The sequence below is a fragment of the Amblyraja radiata genome, chromosome 10 (assembly GCF_010909765.2).
Source record: "Amblyraja radiata isolate CabotCenter1 chromosome 10, sAmbRad1.1.pri, whole genome shotgun sequence".
NCBI classification, from domain to species: Eukaryota; Metazoa; Chordata; class Chondrichthyes; order Rajiformes; family Rajidae; genus Amblyraja; species Amblyraja radiata.
The window spans coordinates 19,621,794-19,641,191 of NC_045965.1; the positions used below are offsets into that span (position 1 = coordinate 19,621,794).

The 19,398-nt window shown below is 41.1% G+C and overlaps 2 protein-coding genes across 6 annotated transcripts in view; one reads left to right on the plus strand and one right to left on the minus strand.

Annotated features, from left to right (window-relative positions):
- LOC116977643 (centromere protein R-like) overlaps positions 1 to 11,592 on the minus strand; it is a 32,546-nt gene extending 20,954 nt beyond the window's left edge. The window contains exons 1-7 of one of the 2 annotated variants that reach the window (XM_033028283.1): positions 11,459 to 11,592; positions 8,707 to 8,737; positions 8,487 to 8,610; positions 7,091 to 7,151; positions 5,698 to 5,776; positions 3,904 to 3,997; positions 1,968 to 2,019 (exon numbers count right to left, since the gene is read on the minus strand). In XM_033028283.1, coding sequence (XP_032884174.1) covers positions 1,970 to 2,019; positions 3,904 to 3,997; positions 5,698 to 5,776; positions 7,091 to 7,151; positions 8,487 to 8,610; positions 8,707 to 8,737; positions 11,459 to 11,475 — 456 coding nt within the window. In that variant the 5' untranslated portion in view covers positions 11,476 to 11,592 and the 3' untranslated portion in view covers positions 1,968 to 1,969. The remainder of the gene's footprint in view (positions 1 to 1,967; positions 2,020 to 3,903; positions 3,998 to 5,697; positions 5,777 to 7,090; positions 7,152 to 8,486; positions 8,611 to 8,706; positions 8,738 to 11,458) is intronic. The other variant, XM_033028284.1, reaches the window with a different exon arrangement.
- Positions 11,593 to 12,022: 430 nt separating this feature from the next.
- Positions 12,023 to 19,398, plus strand: part of efcab7 (EF-hand calcium binding domain 7) — a 54,228-nt gene continuing 46,852 nt past the window's right edge. The window contains exons 1-3 of one of the 4 annotated variants that reach the window (XM_033028274.1): positions 12,023 to 12,346; positions 13,495 to 13,677; positions 16,843 to 17,054. In XM_033028274.1, the coding sequence (XP_032884165.1) occupies positions 13,503 to 13,677; positions 16,843 to 17,054 (387 nt within the window). In that variant the 5' untranslated portion in view covers positions 12,023 to 12,346; positions 13,495 to 13,502. The remainder of the gene's footprint in view (positions 12,347 to 13,494; positions 13,678 to 16,842; positions 17,055 to 19,398) is intronic. The other 3 variants (XM_033028276.1, XM_033028275.1, XM_033028277.1) reach the window with 3 other exon arrangements.

Consider the following 19,398-nt stretch of genomic DNA (forward strand, 5'->3'; position numbering starts at 1 on the left):
CAATTATCAGCAAAATGGGGTCATAATTTGAACTAAAGAACAAAAATGAAAAAAAAGGACTGAATCTGGGCGTGAAAAACATAGCAGTGAGTAGCAGTGATAACAATTCAATTACATTTAGTAGAATTATGGAAAAGGACAAAGATAGATCAGCAGTAAAATGTCTAAGTTGGTCTGAGCCAATTTTACTAGACTGATATGGCAAAAATATACTGAAAGCTGCTTGAAGTAAGTAATTGTCAGGCCAGTCGGAAATCAAGCAGAAAGTAGTTGGTACTCAGAACAAACGTAATAATTATAAAGGGAGTTTATAGTTCTAGATCCTCCTGGATGGTGAGGGATGGGGTAATGCAAAATAAGGTAGACAACGAACACAGCACTACAGAACATTTGATTTATAGAAAATCCAGAGGTGAAATCAAAGTTACAAAAGCATAGAGGTATATGAAAGTAATATTGGTAGATAAATGTCAAGGAAAACATTGATATGTTCTATACATACATGAAAAGAGAGGTTTGAAAAGGAAAGATTAGATCCTTTTGGCAGTCCAAGTATAGATGAAGAAAATGCGTAAAATGCTAATGAACACACTGCATACTTCATAAGGTGAAAATTCAGACTTTGACTGAGGGAGAATGTAAATGATAAGCAAATATAGCACAAGAGTGGGTGTACATGAAACTTACTCAGATTTTGCCAGCAGTAGAAAATTATAGTAATGAGAGACTGAGGTTGTTTGGTTTGGAACAAAGGAGTGTGAATGGGAGATTAATAAAGAAGCATAACATTGAAGAACCTAGATAAGATGAACTGAACAATGCATTTCCAAGCATCAGAGGATTCAGTAACTCAGGAACTGAGAAGCAATTGATTAAGAATTGGTAGGGAGTTGAGAAAAATTATATCACTCAATGAATTTGGGGAGACTGGAACTCATAGCCAAAGAGGTGATGGAAGCAGAAACCCTCTCTAGCCCTGGCAATGAATGCATACATTTTTGCTGCACCTTCTTTAGTGCTATCGCAGTTTTCCTGCAACTCGATAAACAGAGTTGTGCATGATGTTCTAGCTATGGCCTAACTAACCTCTCCACACTTATATTTGATGCATGAATGAACATAAAAAGCCATGATGACATGGGCATGGCTATAGATTAACCTAGAGTTCATGTTTGGCCTGCATTGGTATGAGCCAAATGGTCTTGTTCTGTGCCCCCAAAAAATATATAATTATAGTAAACACTTGCATTTGTGGATTAATATAGTTATGGTAAACTATGTTAAAATAATAAGACGCCTGATCAGCCAGGTAATAACAAACTGCTGCAATTATTGGACTTGTGGAGAGGAAATAAAATTAAGCAATCCTATTATTGATGCCTGTGGAATAAATACCACTGAGAAGTACAGCTGCATATTATCAAGGGCAGAGATACTTGGTTGTAGCTCACCTCAGAGTAAAACAGCTTTATCTTATAACACGGAAGTGAACCATAATAATTGCATTAACAGCAAACAATGTATGCAAGATCATTAGGAAAAAAAACGATTCACATGGGTCTGGCCACATCCGTGGAATGAGAAGCATTTACAATTTCAGGTTGAAAAACCCCTTGTCAATTTTGAACTGTTTCTCTCTCCACAGATGCCTGATTCTCTGCGTATTTCCAATGTTTTCTGACTTTTTTTTTGGAATAAATCTGAATGCTAATTAAACAAGATGTAGCAAATGTTGTCCCATAACTGACAACATTTAGTTGCACATTTAGTTAATATTTAATCCATAGTTTCATTTAGTTATTAATCAAAGTTCTTTAAGGATTATATCTTTGGAGCCAGTATAGTTGAAATTCATATTATTATAAACATTTGAACAAATTACACTTGAAGAAAAGACTAATAGTACATGACTAAGAACAGTTATGTAGCCATGAATGACCAGTGAAAATATATTCAAAGAGTAACACCTTCAGTTCTCCTGAACTTTACCAGTTTTGCTGTTTCTTTCAACTTGTGCCACTGCAACAAAAACAATAATGCACAATTATAATTTGGACAGGAAATTCTAATTTTCCCATGAAAGCAGCACTGATTACATGGATGATTTTTTTGCTGTCTGTGAAATCATGCTTCAAATGCCCAAAGGATCTCCAGATGTTTCAACTATGGCAAGTGCAGGAAACCAATCTATGGACGCCCAATGGTACTGATCCCAATTTCATCTTCACTTTTATGGATAGTCTTTTCAGATCACAAGATCAGATGTAGCTGATTTGTTTTCCTTAATAAAGAATTTCCAAACGTATAGAGGTTTAACCATGCTGCACTCCAAGATCAATACAGACATTCCCTGACTTATATAATAGTCGACTTGCGTGAACTTGCACTACACAAACAATTCTGTACTCAGTCCCAAGTGCAATCTTGGGACTGAATGCATACATTTTCACAACACTGTACGATTATTCAAGTTTGCATCGAAAACAAGCCAGCAATGGCAGCAGTGCTTACCCAGAAGGCAACGCCGCAGAAAGTGCTCCAGGCACAGCTCAGAGTCTTGGAGTCATACAGCATGCAAACAGGCCCTTCGGCCCAACTTGTCCATACCAGCCACATAGCCCATTTACACTAGTCCCATATGCCTGCATTTGGCTCATATCCCTCCAAACCTGCCCTATCAATGTACCTGTCTAAATGTTTATTTAATGATGCATTAGTACCTGCCCCAACTACCTCCTCCACCAGCTCATCCAAACACCCGTCACCCTTTGCATGAAAATGTTACCCCTCAGGTTCCTTTTAAATCTTTCCCCAATCACAAACTCATGTCCTCTGGTTCTTGATTCCCCTGCTCTGGGCAAGAGACTCTGTGCGTCTACCCAATCTATTCCTCTCATGATTTTGTACACCTCGATAAGATCACCCCTGACCCTCCTGTGCTCCAAGGAATAGAGTCCTAGCCTGCTCAACCTCTCTCTATAGTTCAGGCCTTCAAGTCTGGCCACATCCTCGTAAACCTTCTCTGCACCTTTTCCAGCTTGACAACATCTTTCCTATAACATGGTGCCCAAAACTGAAGACAACGCTCTAAATGTGGCCTCAACAACGTTTTGCACAACTGCAACGGCTGAGACAGTTAATACTCTCAGTGAAGGAACAAAGTGCGGGAGTAACTCAGCAGACCAGGCAGCATCTTGGGTGAACATGGACTGGTCATATTTTGGATCGAGATATTCTTCAGACAGAGGATGGTGATTCCAACATGTAAAATACAACTTATGCAAGGGTTCACAGAACATAAGTTGGGGAGTGCCCAAACATTTGGAACAAATGTAGATTTCGTTGAGCCATTTGGGGAAATGCATGTTTTTATACTTTCCATCCATACCACTCTAATTTATGGATCAGCACCATATCATATGCTCAAGTCCGATGAATGTTACTCTAATCAATTGTTCACACTCTTTATGAAAATAGTACTGAGGATACCTCCCCTCCTTTACTTCCACTATAACACCTTGCATTCTGGTTTGAACTTTAACCACTAATGTTACTGAAATCAAGATTATAACATTAGGTGTAAGACGGGTCAATCCTGTGCCCACTGCATGAAATTATGCTCATATTTACCACTATTACAACACCTTGTGTAATAAGCAACTTATTTTTCAAAAATAATCAAAAAACATTGAGACATGAAATGCATCACCTTGCATATAATGCAACTTATGCACAAAAAGCCCACTTGACTTTTTAACTATACCTTCCCAATTCATTTGAACAATAAATCATTCTTACTCTCAGGAATTAGACATTTATCAGCAAGTCGGATGCAAGTTGCACAAGCTTTCCGACAATTAACATAGGATTTTGAAATTTTGAAAAGAAAATTCCGATACTTACTGAGTTCTCTGTTTCTTTGGAGCTCAGTGGCCAGGTCCCCTGAATTGTTCCAGGCACCAATGAAATATCCAAGCTCTTTATTGCTCTCCAAGGCCTGAAATAATAGCAAGTGATACGCTTGTTATATAACCAACAAAACCTATAAATAACGTGGAATTTTTTAAAGAAAATAATATCTCGTATAATGATGCCTATTATTGTTCTTGCTTGGTTTATAATCTACACTGGTTGGCATAGAGATTTGTCGCTCTTCTGCAGACTCTTCTGGCCAGGTCTATGTATATACTGACCTCAGACCATAAGGAAGTGCAATGTTCTGACTTTATTTATATGGCACACAATGGTTGATCTAGATTTTCATTGTTGAGGTGCAGAATAAGGCATAGTCAGATGCCAAATTTCACCAATTCGATCTTGGACAGAAAGAATGACCAATTCTGTAAGAAGTTAGCAGGTTCTTAGCCCCTGTCAGGCCATTTTTAGTTTAGTTTAGAATTACAGTGTGGAAACAGGCCCTTTGGCCCACCGAGTCCACACCGACCGGTGATTCCTGCACACTAACACAATCCTACACACACTAAGGACAATTTAAAATTATACTAAGCCAATTAACCTACAAACCTGTATGTCCGCAGGTCTCGGGGAGAACATACAAACTCCATACAGACAGCACCCTAGGTCAGGATTGAACCCGGGTCTGCGGCGCTGTAATGGCCCTGTCCCACGATGCGAGTTCATTCAAGAGCTCTCCCAAGGTTAAAAACAAAATCAAACTCGTGGTAAGCACGGAGAATGAACGTAGTGGGTACGTTGGAGCTCAGGGACGTCTCTTAGCGGCTCGTAACGCTAACGGCAGGTACTCGAAAAGACTCGCTAACGGCAGGTAAATTCGGGAAGACTCGTGAAGATTTTTCAACATGTTGAAAAATGTCCACGAGAGCCCCGAGTACCGACGAGCGGCCATTACCGTAAATCTCCGAGTTTGAATCAGGGCAAACTCGGGAGAACTCTTTGAATGAACTCGTACAGTGGGACAGGGCTTTAAGGCAGCAACACTACCACTCGCCACTGTGCCATCCCAATGTAGCATATAAGACAGCAACTGTTATATCCAGAAGGTAAGGATGTTTACCTCCTAAAACCAAACTCTCAGGAGGCAGAAATTTGACTTGGGAATTAAACTACATACTTCTAGCAACGATAAGCATTTTCAAATTCAGCAAAAGATCCATTTCAGAAATCACACAATTATTCTTAGCTTCTGTTGTTTTACTGAATAACTCCTATAAAGATAATAGATTGCTCGTCAAAGTTGAACTAAGAATCAGTCCAAAGATATTTGCATGTACATAATAGATGGATTGTGTAGTTCTGCAAGAACTGGGCTAGAAATTGAGATCGCATAGTGTTTATTGTTCAAAAAAAAAAATCAGCATTTGAATAAGACTTTGATAAACTTAATGTCAGACAGATACATGAGGCTCTCTAAAAGATAAAAGTAGTGGTACTTGAATTGAGTCTTGTATAAGTAATTGGCTAATAGATGCCATGTTGTGAACACATAGATTGCATCACCTCTACTCTATGAAAAAAATTGGAAATTTAGTAAATAGGAAACGGGGTAGTAACATTTAGTCTAAGAAACTGTGTTTTGCAGAAAATCTAACTTGGTCGTGAATGATTATCATTGCCACTCTAAGATCAATTGGGAAGAAACATTTGGTGAAATAAGGCAGCATTTTGAACTAGCTATTCTGAAATACCATTATTTTTAATCACGTAATCCACACTGACCTTCAAAGCACTCAGCTTCTCTCTGATAGACTGGATAACCAAGACAGACTTTTCCACCTTTGACCTTAATATATCTAATCTATTTGAAATAAAAGGATTCCAATTAGAACATGTATAAAACTTCATTCAAAGCAACTTGAGTATATTTATATTTTATATTTATATTTCATGTGAAAAAAAGGATGATTTTTGAAAAGGAAGAATATATCGGTGGGCAGCGCGACTCACGTCGCAGCGGCCTCTGCAGTCCGTCTGTCTTTTTATTATTTTTTGTCTCGTTTGAATGTAGTTTTTATTAATTTTTTTTTTGTGTATGTGTGTGGGTATGTGTGTGAGGGGCGGGGGGTGGGGGAAACTTTAAAAATCTATCCCCTGCATGGAGAACCCGACCTTTTCTCTGTCGGGTCTCCGTTGTCGTTGGGGCTGCAACGTGGAGCGGCCTCCAGCAGGAACGACCTGGGGCTCCAGTCGCGGAGCCTGCGGACCTACTCACCATCGCGGAGCTGGCCGAGTCCGGAGCGGGTGGAGCGGTGGTGGTGCGCTGCTGCGACCCGACCCCGGGGATTCGGAGGCTCCAACCGCAGGTCTGGCAGACAGGAACACCGGGAGCCCGCGGGTCCCTGCTGGGAGACCACTTTTCGGGGCTTCCGCAACGGCGACTTCACCCGCCCGAGTTGTGGGGTTGAAGAGTACCTGTAGCGGGGCCTTACATCACTGCCCGGCGCGGCTTGGAATGGCTGCGGGACTTTGCTAGCGCCTGCCGGGGGCTCCAACAACAAGACCCGGAGCAGGGCCTTGCATCACCCGGCGTGGCTTTAATGGCCGCGGGACAATTGCCATCGCCCGCCGGGGGCTTTGACTTTGACTCTGACATCGGGAGGGGAATGTGAAGTGCAGGGGAGAGATAAGTCTTTGCCTTCCATCACAGCGAGGAAGAGATGCGCTGTGATGGATGTTTGTGTAAATTGTGTTGTGTCTTGGTTCTTTCTTGTGTGTATGACTGCAGAAACAACATTTCGTTTGAACCTCAATGGGGTTCAAATGACAAATAAATTGTATTGTATTGTATATTAAGATATAGGGAAGGATAGAAAACGTACTCGAGTCTAGTTATAACCTGACATAATTTCCTTAAAAAGTTGAATTCTTTGTAATTTTTATAAATAGCATATTTGAAATCGTGCACATCTACATTTACGTAATGATCACTTTCACTCACATTTTGGCTATCCTCATCAGCGTATTCTTTTATGCTATGAATACCACAAATTATTAATACGTGTCATTTTAAAAGTATATTTAAGTAGTATATTAATTATTTTTCAGTGTTGGATTGTTAAGCATCGCCTCTGTTCCATGAAACGCAATGCTTCCTGGCAATTCCATGACTCACTCTATTTGGTCTGAATTCAGCTGCCCTCTTGTGGTCACCATTCTCTTTTCTGCATTTAACTCTGAAAGATAACAGAGAAAGGCAACATTTAATTTTAATTTGAAATATCTCTTAAATGTTCTTCCTGTTTGATTGACACATACACTGCGATAGGAAGATTGGGTAAACAAACAATCCTGTTAAGAAACTCTTTGTTAAACACTTAAAAATTATAATCGGCACAGCACACAAACAGACCTTTTGGCCCAACATCCATGCCAGCCAAGTTGCTTAACGTAGCTAGTCTCATTTGCCTGCACCTGGTCCATATGCTTTCAAATTTTCTTATCCATGTCCCCGTTACAGTGTCTTAATTGTCATAATTGTACCACTTTCTCTGCTTGTTCCATACAAGCACCATCCTCCTTTGTGAAACATTTGCCATTCAGGTCCCTTTTAAATCTTCTCGCAACTCACTTTGCTAAGTGTCTTGTAATTTCTTTCTCAGCTTCCTACAGTGTCCAAGGATACACTTGATCATGTTTCAGAGTAATATTGTGTGGAAAGAGGCCCTTCGGACCAACTTGCCCACATCGACCAACATGTCCTATCTACTCCAGTCCCACTTGCCTGCATTTGGTCCATATCCCTCTAAACCTGTCCTATCGATGTACCTGTCGAATTGCTTCTTAAATGTTGCAATAGTCCCTGGCTCAACTACCTCCTCCGGCAGCTTGTTCCATACACCCACCACCCTTTCTGTGAAAAAGTTACCTCTCAAGATTCCTATAAAATCTTTCCCCCTTCACCTTAAACCTATGCCCTCTAGTTCTTGATTCTCCTACTCTGGGCAAGAGACTGTGTGTCTACCCGATCTATTCCTCTCATAATTTTATACACCTCTATAAAGTCACCCCTCATCCCCCTGCGCTCCAAGGAATAGAGTCCCAGCCTGCTCAACCTCTCCCTATAGCTCAGACCCACGAGTGTTGGCAATATCCTTGTGAATTTTCTCTGCACCCGTACAAACTTGACAACATATTTCCTATAACGTCGTGCCCAGAACTGAACATAATACTCTAAATGCGTCCTCACCGACGTCTTATACAACATAACTTCCCAAATGAGCTTGCTTTTGACAGCACTTACTCTTGCAACATTCCTTACATTTATTGATACCATTAAGTTACTGTAACTTTGAGCATTTCCCACCATGAATATTTCTGAAATGATCATGGACAAAATATTTTGCTGCTATATTTGTAAAGCAATTTTGTTTGTATAGAAATGAAACTGCAAAACTACCCCAATTGTACCTAATAGAAAGTTGCAAAATTGAGTAAACAGTAAACTTGTCACCGTCACTAGATAATACATAAAGCAAAATAAATTAAAAAATACATTGTTATTAGTGTACCGGAGTTTGCCCTAAAATGATCGTCCTTGGGAGTAAAAGGGCTAAGACATTGTGTTCCAGTAACTGGAGAAAATTTCTCCTTGGAGACTTTGGATTTCTTCTTACGTGGTGTTACCTCTACTTCCTACAGAAATAGAAAATAAAATATCCTTTAGACACAGCATTCATTTTTGTTTCAATAATACAATTATTTTCAGACCTTCACTTCTGTAACACTTACCGCTTTTTCTAATTGGAGTGATCGTTTAACTCTGAAACATTTAAAAAAAGGATTAACAACCCCCCACTAAGCAACAGATACTAATTTCACTTCCCATTTTCCACTTTCTAAAGATTCTGCTGCATTGGGTGCTTTTTCTTGGATACCTTTTAAAATCCATTCCACACTTTACATCTTGAGTAAATTCATCCAATATCCACTGAGAAAACATTAAAATATTCTGAAACTTTCCCCAAATAAATATAGTTCATGCACAAAACCAAACAATGTATCAACACTCCATCTGAGCGCTGGGGTTTGTAGATAAATCACCTGTTTTCTTCGAATGTTCATTAATGTATACAAAGCAAGCACGCTGACTAATGTCCCCTTCTCGGTAGCTCAAGGAACACCATTGCAAATCAACTTTGGTTCCTCGCAAAAATTAATAATTAACAGTAAATGAATACTTCCACGTGCAGAACGATGAGGCTGGTTTGACACATGAATAATTGAGTTAAATTATTGGTTAAGTGATCTATTAGGACTCTGATGAACAATCAATTCCAGCTGATTCATTTAAGATTTTTTCTTATGTTTAAAATTAATTAATTGACCTCTCATTGATCCATTGGCATCAAATCTGGCCTCGTCATTTAATGACCCTGTTTCACTTCACATCAGCAACATTATTGCAATAACAAAACAATTTTTTTCCTTGGATTGTTTATTGCAGGTCTTTGGAAATGCAGAATCAATACTACAATTAGATTAGATTTGATCTTATTAAGTGGCAGAGAAGGCTTGAGGGACCGAGTGGCTTACTCTTGCTCTTAATTTATTCTCCTGTGTGTGTTCATGTTTCCGTTGACACCTTTAACAAAGATTGACTTTCCTAGATAATCCACAATATTGCAAGGTAAAGTCAAATCTAGACAAAGGCTAGCTTAAATAGCCTGATCAGTGAGGTGGGTTTTAAGCAGTGCATTATCCGTTAAATGGAGTTGGGAAGACAGCTGAATTCCAAATCATTTGGCTGAAGCCATGTATGTTAGTGGCAGGTAAGAGATAGAAAAAGGCAGGCAAGTGAATGGTGCTTATAGGTTTAGCATTACAATATTACAAATAAGAATGGTCAAAGCTAGAGGAATTGACACACATGAATGAGAGACTAATTTGAGGAATGTAGGTTACTGTGCTGGAGCTCTGTGAGCAAAGAATGTTCAATATTGTTGGGAGAGAGTTGGGAAAACACTGAGAATGAGAAAATTATTGATGAAGGCCACAGCTCACCCAAGAATGAGACTCAAGCATCTTTACATGTCACTATCAATCTACTTCTAGCGGTAAGTTTGCTGGCAACACATAAATCGGTACATTTAAAGATGAGGAAGGCTGTCAGAAGATACAGCGGGATATAGATCAGATGCAGAAATGGGCGGGGAAATAGCAATGGAGATTTCCCCATGACCGCGTGGATTTTCTCCAAGAACTTTGGTTTCCTCCCGCACTCGAAAGACATACAGGTTTGTACTTAGGTACACAAAAATGCTGGAGAAACTCAGCGGGTGCAGCAGCATCTATGGAGCGAAGGAAATAGGTAACGTTTACCTGTTTCCTTCGCTCCATAGATGCTGCTGCACCCGCTGAGTTTCTCCAGCATTTTTGTGTACCTTTGATTTTCCAGCATCTGCAGTTCCTTCTTGAACAGGTTTGGACTTAGCTTGGTATATATGTAAACATTGTCCTTAGTGTAGGATATTGTTAATGTGCAGGGATCATTGGTTGGTGTGGACTCGGTGGGCGGAAGTACCTGTTTCCGTGGTGTATATCTAAACTATATAAACTAAACTAAATCTCCCTCCCCGAACTCCCTCCCATCCCTTCCTCCCCTACATACCATCTCCTCTTCCACACCTGCCCTCCTCCTCTGTAACTCCACTACTCCCCGGCACACACACATCATTCTCCTCCCCTCCTAACATACCCCCTCCCCTCCGACCTCCTTCCTTACATACGCCCTCCCCTCTACAGTGATCCCCACCATATCAGCACACACCCCATCTCTCCCTACATAACCCCTTCATTCCCTGCACACCCACTTCTCCCCCCTTCCGTGAATATCACCTCTCTTCCCCTCCAGCACACTCCCTCCTCCCCTTCAGATCTCTCCTCTGCACACAGCCTTCCCCCTCGTTCCCTACATACCCCACCCCTCCCCTCTTGGTTCTTGGTTTCTTAGTCCTCCAAAATATTCCAAATTGAATTTAAACTGGAGGTGGTGGAGGGAGGACTTAAGCCAGAAAGGGTTTTTGGGAAGAAAGAGCTACCTTAAATTTAGTTGCATCTGGTTGGGTAACTATGGTAGGGTGAAGATTATTCCAAGCTTTAATTGTGCAGAAGAAGAACGAATTGCTGTATACATCTGTCTTGGTAGCTGGAATCTCAAATTGGATCGAATGCCCTCGTCTGCTCCTAATTGGTTTGGTAAATTTTGTAATCTATGTCGAGCTGACCATTTAACATTTTGTGAAAACAGGTCAAACGGTGAGCTTCACGTCTGTCTTGGAGAGGGTTCCATCCCAGTGAATTCAGAAGTTCGCATTATTTCTCCCATACCCTCCCTCCATCCCTGCACATGCCCTCTCTTCCCCTTCTTCTCGGCATGCCCTCCCTGCCTGCCAACCCTCTCCTCCCCTGCATGCTTGTCCCCTCCCTGTCCCCTCGCACCCTCTTCCCTCCACACTCCCTCACTCTTGCCCCCTCTACTCACTGGCGTTTCTGCTCCATCCTTGGATTTGCCGCTTCGTGTTGCACTTTTGTGAGCCCGGGGGGAAAACAGCACTGTTTAGAGTCAGCGCACAACAACTGTCCATACTTTTGGCGAAGATAGACACAAAAAGCTGGAGTAACTCAGCGGGACAGGCAGCATCTCTGGCGACGTGTCCAGACCCTTCTTCAGACCACATACTTTTGGCGAACCGGGTGTTAATTCACGTTATCTACGTTCATTTCACATTTTAAAGTTATCGAGGAGATAATTTGACATCAGTACAGTTGGCGTTCCGGTCGCACTTCGCCTCAGCTATTTCCCATCCGCTCAAAGGGAGGGTCTCTCGTATCGTGGATTTAAGGTGAATATTGATTTGTAGTCCCAAATTTAAACAACGTTTGAACTAATGCATATAATTTGTATTCGCGAGTGATCAAAAGGCGAAAACATGAAAACAGTCGCGGGCTCGAAATCTAAATCGGACAATATATCGTCAAGTATAAACTACATATCAGTATGATGAATAATACATTGAATGTATAATTTGTGTTTTGCTGTGACTGAAGTAGTAAAGATTGATCACCTACAGCAGAGTGGAGAATAAGCGGAACCATTGTCGGGGCCGAGCCCTTTCCGCGGTGGCACCGTGAGCTTGTGCTGGGTGTCGTGGTCGCCATGGTTGCAGAGTGGGCCTAGGCCGCCAGCAGTCGGGTAAGAGGGCAGCAACGCCCAGTCAACGTTATATTTTCATAAACATATATGTTCATAAACGAAAAAACACATAGCCCTAAGCTTTGATGAAAATAGAGGTAGTTTAACAGCATACTAGAGCCCATCTGTTTTGTTTAGCTATTAAATAAGCGGGAGCAACAGAAGTTACGAGTGGAGTTTCAAGTCGCGGTCTGGCGTAGCAGGAGGAAGTTTAGCAGATTTATATAAAACAATCTTAATCGTTTTGGAAACGTGAATATGAAAACCTGCGAAATCGCTTTTAACCCGCTCAAAAGTTTGGAATTATTTTGGGCTTGGATTTTTGAGTGGTTTTCATTACGACAATAGTGAAATAGAGACCTTTCCAAATTTTGAGGAACATTGGATAAATATTAGGGGCAGTGGAAATGCCACGAGTGAGATGTATTTCACAGATAATAAGTAGAGTTCCATGCGAGGGAAACCGTATTGTGAGCTTCATATCCTTTAACACAAATCTGTTAATTTACAACTCGCCAAAATATCGTATTAAGTTCTTGCTGAGTAACTGAAGGTACACAAAAATGCTGGAGAAACTCAGCGGGTGCAGTAGCATCTGTAGAACGAAGGAAATAGGGAAACGTTTCGGGCCGAAACCCTTCTTCAGACTTGCTAAGTAACTGTTATTTCTGAACTATCAATAAATAGACAAGGATGAAAACAATCCCAATGTCTTTATATTTCCAAGATCATGTCTCCTGCATGCATCAAGTTTGGTGAAGTTGTTCAATCACAGTGAGCAATCCATCCAGGCTCTAAATCATGTTTGTCAATGGACATTTGTTTGCCTTCCCAGAGGGTCCTTGTGCAACTGGTAAAACGTGTCCCCTTTATCTGTTAATAAAAGCTATTGTATCCCTGCTGCTATCTGGTTACGTTTTGTTGAATCATTAGTTAACCTATTTAAACTGGTATCTTCACAATATCCAATTGGCTTGGTTCACTAGTCTGTATTTTATTACAACCGTAACCGTTCTCTTCCACCTACGTTCCTTCCACTGTCTTCAAAATTTGCAACTCTTCTTTCCTTATGTCACACCTTTTGCCCTTTCATCTCTGGCCTTTGTCCAACCATCTGCATATCAAAATCCCCCCTCCTTTGTATCCACCTATAATTTCCCAGGCTTTGTCCTGCACCTCCTCTCTTCCAGCTTTTGTTATTTATCCATGTTCTCCACTGAGTTGCTCCAGTACTACCTTTTTTTTGTAAACCAGCATCTGCAATTCCTTGTTTGACTTAACACTTACCGACTGAAAATAAAAAAATTACAACATTCTTTGTGAATTTTCCAGAATGTCTAATTGGCAAGGACGGAACACACCTAATACAAGAAAATCAGCACAATCTGAAGCTAGCAGATCTCAGTATAATGAAGAAGAGACTTTTTACAGAAACTGTAGAGCAGCTTACCTGGCTGTATTTGGTACCAGTTTGGAGAGTATCACTTCCAAAGATCAACTCTGCCTGGGTAAATATTAGTTAATTAAGGTTATATATTTTGCTTTTACATTGGTGCTTGACTGTCAAAGAGGCAAAATATATAAACAGCATTGCCTTGTGGGAAGGATATTAGATGAATGAAAGGGCGATAACTGTTGTTGCTTTATTTCTTTGACCAATATAGAAATTGCATGGATTGTTTGTGAGTGAAATATATGATTGGTAAGCTAAATGGCCAAGGCCTTCATTATGAATTTCTGATAGTACCAGAGCAAAGATGAATGTGGAAAATTTGTAATAATAGCAATTCTTTGAAATTTTGGGATGAATCAGACCTGTTGAAATTTAACTGGATGTGTCCAACAATGATCTTTCATCAGAACAGTACACATGAGTTAATTTGTTATTGGGCTGTGGTGCTTTTTTGGTTAAGTTCGTGACCCAAATCACGTAACTACCTGAATTTTTAACATATTGTGTAAAAATATTATAGAAATCACACCTGAAACTCGTCAAGAACAAAACCTGCACATATTTAAAAAATATTTTCCGAGTAGTAATTGTCCAATCAATGCTCGTTTGACATTGCGTCAGACGGCAATTGACCAATCGTGCACCTTGTTTCATGGTAGCTATGTGAATTGCTCATTCTAAGCTTCCCCCAGTTTAGTTTCAGTCAAAAATCACTGAATCAAGCACTTGAACAACTAATCTATATTTTAACAAAACACAATTACCGCGGGTTTGATCCTCGTTTCTGCCTGATCAAGCCCTCTAGGCCTCACTCAAACAGAGACACTCCAGAAGGCCACGCAGTCCCAAGCGCTCTCCCAGAAGATCGACGCTGGACCTCGTGGCAGCGGACTTTTACAGGTCCCAGGTCCTTGAGGGGTCGAACCACATGGGGTTGGTCTCTGAACAATCCAATTACAGATATCGATTAACCCCATACATAACAGACATTTCCCTAACCAAATAATACAGCAGCTAATACATTGTATTCAAACAGGACTTCTCAAGGAAGCCAACTTAGCAACATTTACCCTGATCTGCAAGAAACCCAGACAAGGCTCAATACCTCATTCAATCAACACTCGGCAAAGTAGAACTCTGCAACATTATTTACAATTATTTACAAGGTGTATGTCTGGTTTGCAGTCATCCAATCCATTATATGCATTTTGCACCTAATTGACAGGGTCTGCAAATGTTCTTATTCTTTTCCTGCAGCTTGTATCTAGGCTCTTGACACACTGCCATCACTCCGCAGTTCTGCAGAGAGCAATTCCAAATTGACCAAATCTCTCAGCAGTCCTGAAGCTTTTACCCCATTTTAAAGTCCTAGCCTCTCCAATTTGGCCAGGATTAACAGCTAGGCAGCGAGCATTCTGGGATCATGGCTGCCTTCTAATTACATCAAAACAATAGCAAGGTTTCGAAGAAATAAAGGTAATGCTAACCTAGCTGATAATTTTGTTTTACAATTGATTTATCTTTGTAAGTTATGATGTGAACTGTTAAATAAAAATGATAAATAACAAATGTAGAGTTAGGGTTAGGATTAGGATTAGGATTAGGGTCGGTCAGTCAGAAGTCAGTCGGTCAGTCGGTCCGTCAGTCAATCAGTCTGTCGGTCGGGCTGTCAGTAGGCCGGTGGATGCTGTGAATGGTCGTTCAGGCTGTCGGGCTGGCTGGTGGATGCTGTGAAGGGTCGATCGGGCTGTCGGGTCGCCGGTGGGTGCTGCGAGTGGTCGGTCGGGCTGTCGGACCATCGGTGGGTACTGCGAGTGGCTGGTCAGGTCGCCGGTGGGTGCTGCAAGGGGTCAGTCGGGTTGTCGGACGGCCGGTGTTGCAGCGAGCGAGTGGGTGGACTGACGGAGCTGGCACTATGGGGGTGCTGAAGGAGGCCCGGGCGGCATGCAGGGCAGTGCTGCTCCCCACCATCATCACCATCTGGCCGAGGTGGACGCGCTGAGTGACCACACTTATGGAGCCCGCAGCCGGTCTTAAAGTGGCTCCAGCTCCAGCCGTGGGCAGCTCTGGAAGGGGTGCGAGTTGGGGTTAGGCATTTTCCTCTCAGTGGAAGATACCTTAGCCTTCCCCCAGCCTGGCACTGCCCCAGTCCCACTACTGCCGTGACCCCCACTCTGCACACTGGCAGTCAGTGAGGTTCAGTAAACGGGGGAACCCACAGAAAAAGCCCTCGCCCATTAATTAGGCGGGTTCAGGAGCCGGACTTGTGTGGCAGTCTCATTCAAAATACACGCAATTATATTCATTATATTATTTGTATATAATATAATTATATATAATTATATGTAATTACAGTCATATTCACGTCATAAGTATATATGTATATATATATATATATGTGTATATATATATATATGTATATATGTATATATATATATGTGTATATATATATATATATGTATATATATATGTGTATATATATGTATATATGTATGTATATATGTGTATATATATATATATATATATATATGTGTGTGTGTGTGTGTATATATATATATATATATATATATATATATGGTATAATAATATATGGTTTAAATAGACAGCAGCACGGAATTGCTGCCTCAAACGCAAAAAGAGGAAGAAGGCTCCCCATGGAGTAATATGAGCATTGAACACTAGATGGCACTTACTTTTTCGATCTCATTTTCTAATTAGCTTAATTAATTAATGTGCAACTTTTGGCACTGACGAGTTATGACTTCCTTCTCAATTATATATTATCTAAATCTGTGCAAAATTTCAAATAGTTCCCAGACATGGGTCACGAAAGTTACATTTTAGACACATTTTCGATGCTCGGCCCACGTCTCTAACAATTAAATACTACTTTAGCTCTGCAATACAGATGAATGTTGTCAGGTATTACGAAGAGACAAATGGCAGGTAGAATTTAATATGGGGAAAGTGAGATTATGCACTTGGGTAAGAATATAATTTTCTTTTCTATTTTCCACATTTAATATTGGATTTTTGAGGAAGCTTGCTATGTGCAAATTGGATGCAAGGTTTTTAACTTAAAAATGATTATCCCAAAAGCACTTCCCGTAATTAGATTTCTGGTGCTTTGGGATGACTTGAGGTTGCAAAAGATTATTTAGTCTGCCCATCTCTCTATCTTTCTTTTTTTTTATTATTTGCTGATATGCTTACATTATAGCTCTCCAGCAAGCTGGAAGGAATCCTACCAAAAGGACACTTGGAAAATACTGGACTCAGCATACCAAGAAGTTAAATTTTGATGACTTTTGTGAGATCCTGAAAAAAGAGAAACCCATAGACAAAAATGAATTGATGAAAGCCTTCAGGAAAATGGATTTAAATAATGATGGCTTCATTACACAGGAAGAACTTTACAAAGTACTCACCACTGTAAGTATTTTCTTCTTCCTTTGTTTAAAACAAACATTGTTTATGCCAAAATGAACCCAAGTTAGAAATTGAACTTTTCAGCAATGTCTTCAAGAACCGATGAACCAGTGCAATATGTGAGAATGCAAGGTCACAAAGTATGATATCGATATTCCAACATTATTTTAACTCGGTACTTGTCCCACTATTCCACATAATTTTGACATAGTTGGGTTGATTTGTGGACATGCTTCGAATAGCGGATGGTATTGACAGAACTGGCGTCCTGGTGCCTTCGTAACAACCTAAAGCTCAATGCTCTTAAGATAGTGGAATTGATAATGGACTTTAGGAGAGCTCCCCCTCCCCTCCCCCCACTCACCATCACCAACACCACAGTCGCATCTGTGGAGTCTTTTAAGTTCCTTGGAACCATCATCTCTAAGGGGGGCCACCATCGACTTCACAGTCAAAAAGGCCCAACAGAAGATGCACTTCCTGCGGCAGCGGAGGAAGCACAATCTGCCACAGGCAATGATGGTCCAATTCTACATGGCCATAGTAGAGTCTCCTCACCTTCTGCATCATGGTCTGGTTTCGCTCAGCCACCAAGCATGACATCCGGAGGCTGCAGCGAATCGTCCGATCAGCTGAGAAAGTCGTTGGCTGCAACCCCCCCCTCCCCCCCCCCCCCCCCCCCCCCCCCCCCCATTGACAAACTGTACACTGCAAGGGCCAGGAAGCGAGCAGGTAAGATCATCTCTAACCCCTCTCACCCTGGCCACAAACTCTTTGAATCACTTCCCTCTGGAAGGCGACTCCGGACTGTCAACCAGACATAAAAACAGCTTTTTTCCACGAGTAGTAGTTCTGCTCAATAACTAAAAGTCTGTAGCTTAATTTTGCTCTGGTATTTTATTTCATCCACACGTTTAAACTGTAATGTTTTATTATTAATGTTTTATGTGTCATTCTCTAATTGTTACTGTATGTCGTGTTGTTACTTGCGAGCGGAGCACCAAGGCAAATTCCTTGTATGTATCCATACTAGGCTAATAAACTTATTCATTCATTCATTCACATGAGGGACCTCTGTATCAATCACCAAAATTACTGCAGTCGTGGTCCAATATACCAAGGAAGGTCTCCTTTCTTTTTCTCAAATGTTATAGGTTTTTTTTAATGTTCCACTCTTCCTTTCATGTAGATGCCAACTCTCGGGGAGTGGTACAATTTCACAAGGACTGGCAGTCTTTCAGTACCTTAATTAATCTTATTTGGTCTACATTGCTTGTATTATAGTTTGTTCTTCAGACATGGCAACAGCAGCCACTTGCTTTTGCATGTCCTCATTTTTCTTTTACATTGGGCAGCACAGTGGTGCAATTGGTGTTGCTTCTACCTCACAACCTTAAAGACCAAAGTTTAATCAAGACCACGGGTACTGTTCGTGTGGAGTTTGCTCGTTCCCCATGTGACCACGTGGATTTCCTCCAGGTGTTCCGGTTTCCTCCCACATTCCAAAAATGTGTGGAATTACAGGGCAATTACTCTGTAAATTGCCCCTAGTGTTTAGGAAATGGATGAGAAAGTGGAATAACATGGAGTTAGTGTGAATGGGTGATCAACTGTCAGCTTCCATGCTGTATTTCTAAACTAAACTAATTTGTTGAAATCTGCATATGCCATTTGTAATGCTGTTAACTTGATCCAACGTATCTGGGGCACACTTTCATTATGCTTGACTTCTGTCTATCAGCCCTTTTTGGCTGCTGGCAGATTCTTTTCTTTCAATGAGGTATCGCAAAGCCATGGAAATATCACTTTTGCTAATATATTTGCCAATAGTCCAAGTCCATCTGAGTCACTAGTCCATCCTAGAATATAGAAAACATTCTGCCCATATCCTGTTGCCCAACCCAAAATGTTCTAATGCTCTGAAGAAGGGTTTCGGCCCGAAAACGTTGCCTATTTCCTTCGCTCCATAGATGTTGCTGCACCCGCCGAGTTTCTCCATCATTTTTGTGTACCTTTGTTCTAATTCAGAGATTGTTTTAGGCCTGGGAGCATGTTAAATAAGACAATGGACTCTCATATTAACTATAGGGCTGATCATCCTGCAGCGGGCCGCCCTTGTGGAGGGTGTATAGTGTTAAAAGGCCGAAACACCCAGTGATGCAAGGGTACACTACTGATGATGTGTCCTGTGCCCAACTGTCCTGAAGGTTACCCAGGCCAAGATATACGTATCCCCCCGCCCCCGCCCCCCACCGATGTTGAGCGTCTACCACTCTCAACAATCAACGAATGTCGTGAAATGCTCCCCACCTATTGGCACAAGGGACTTCTTAACATCTTGTCCTGT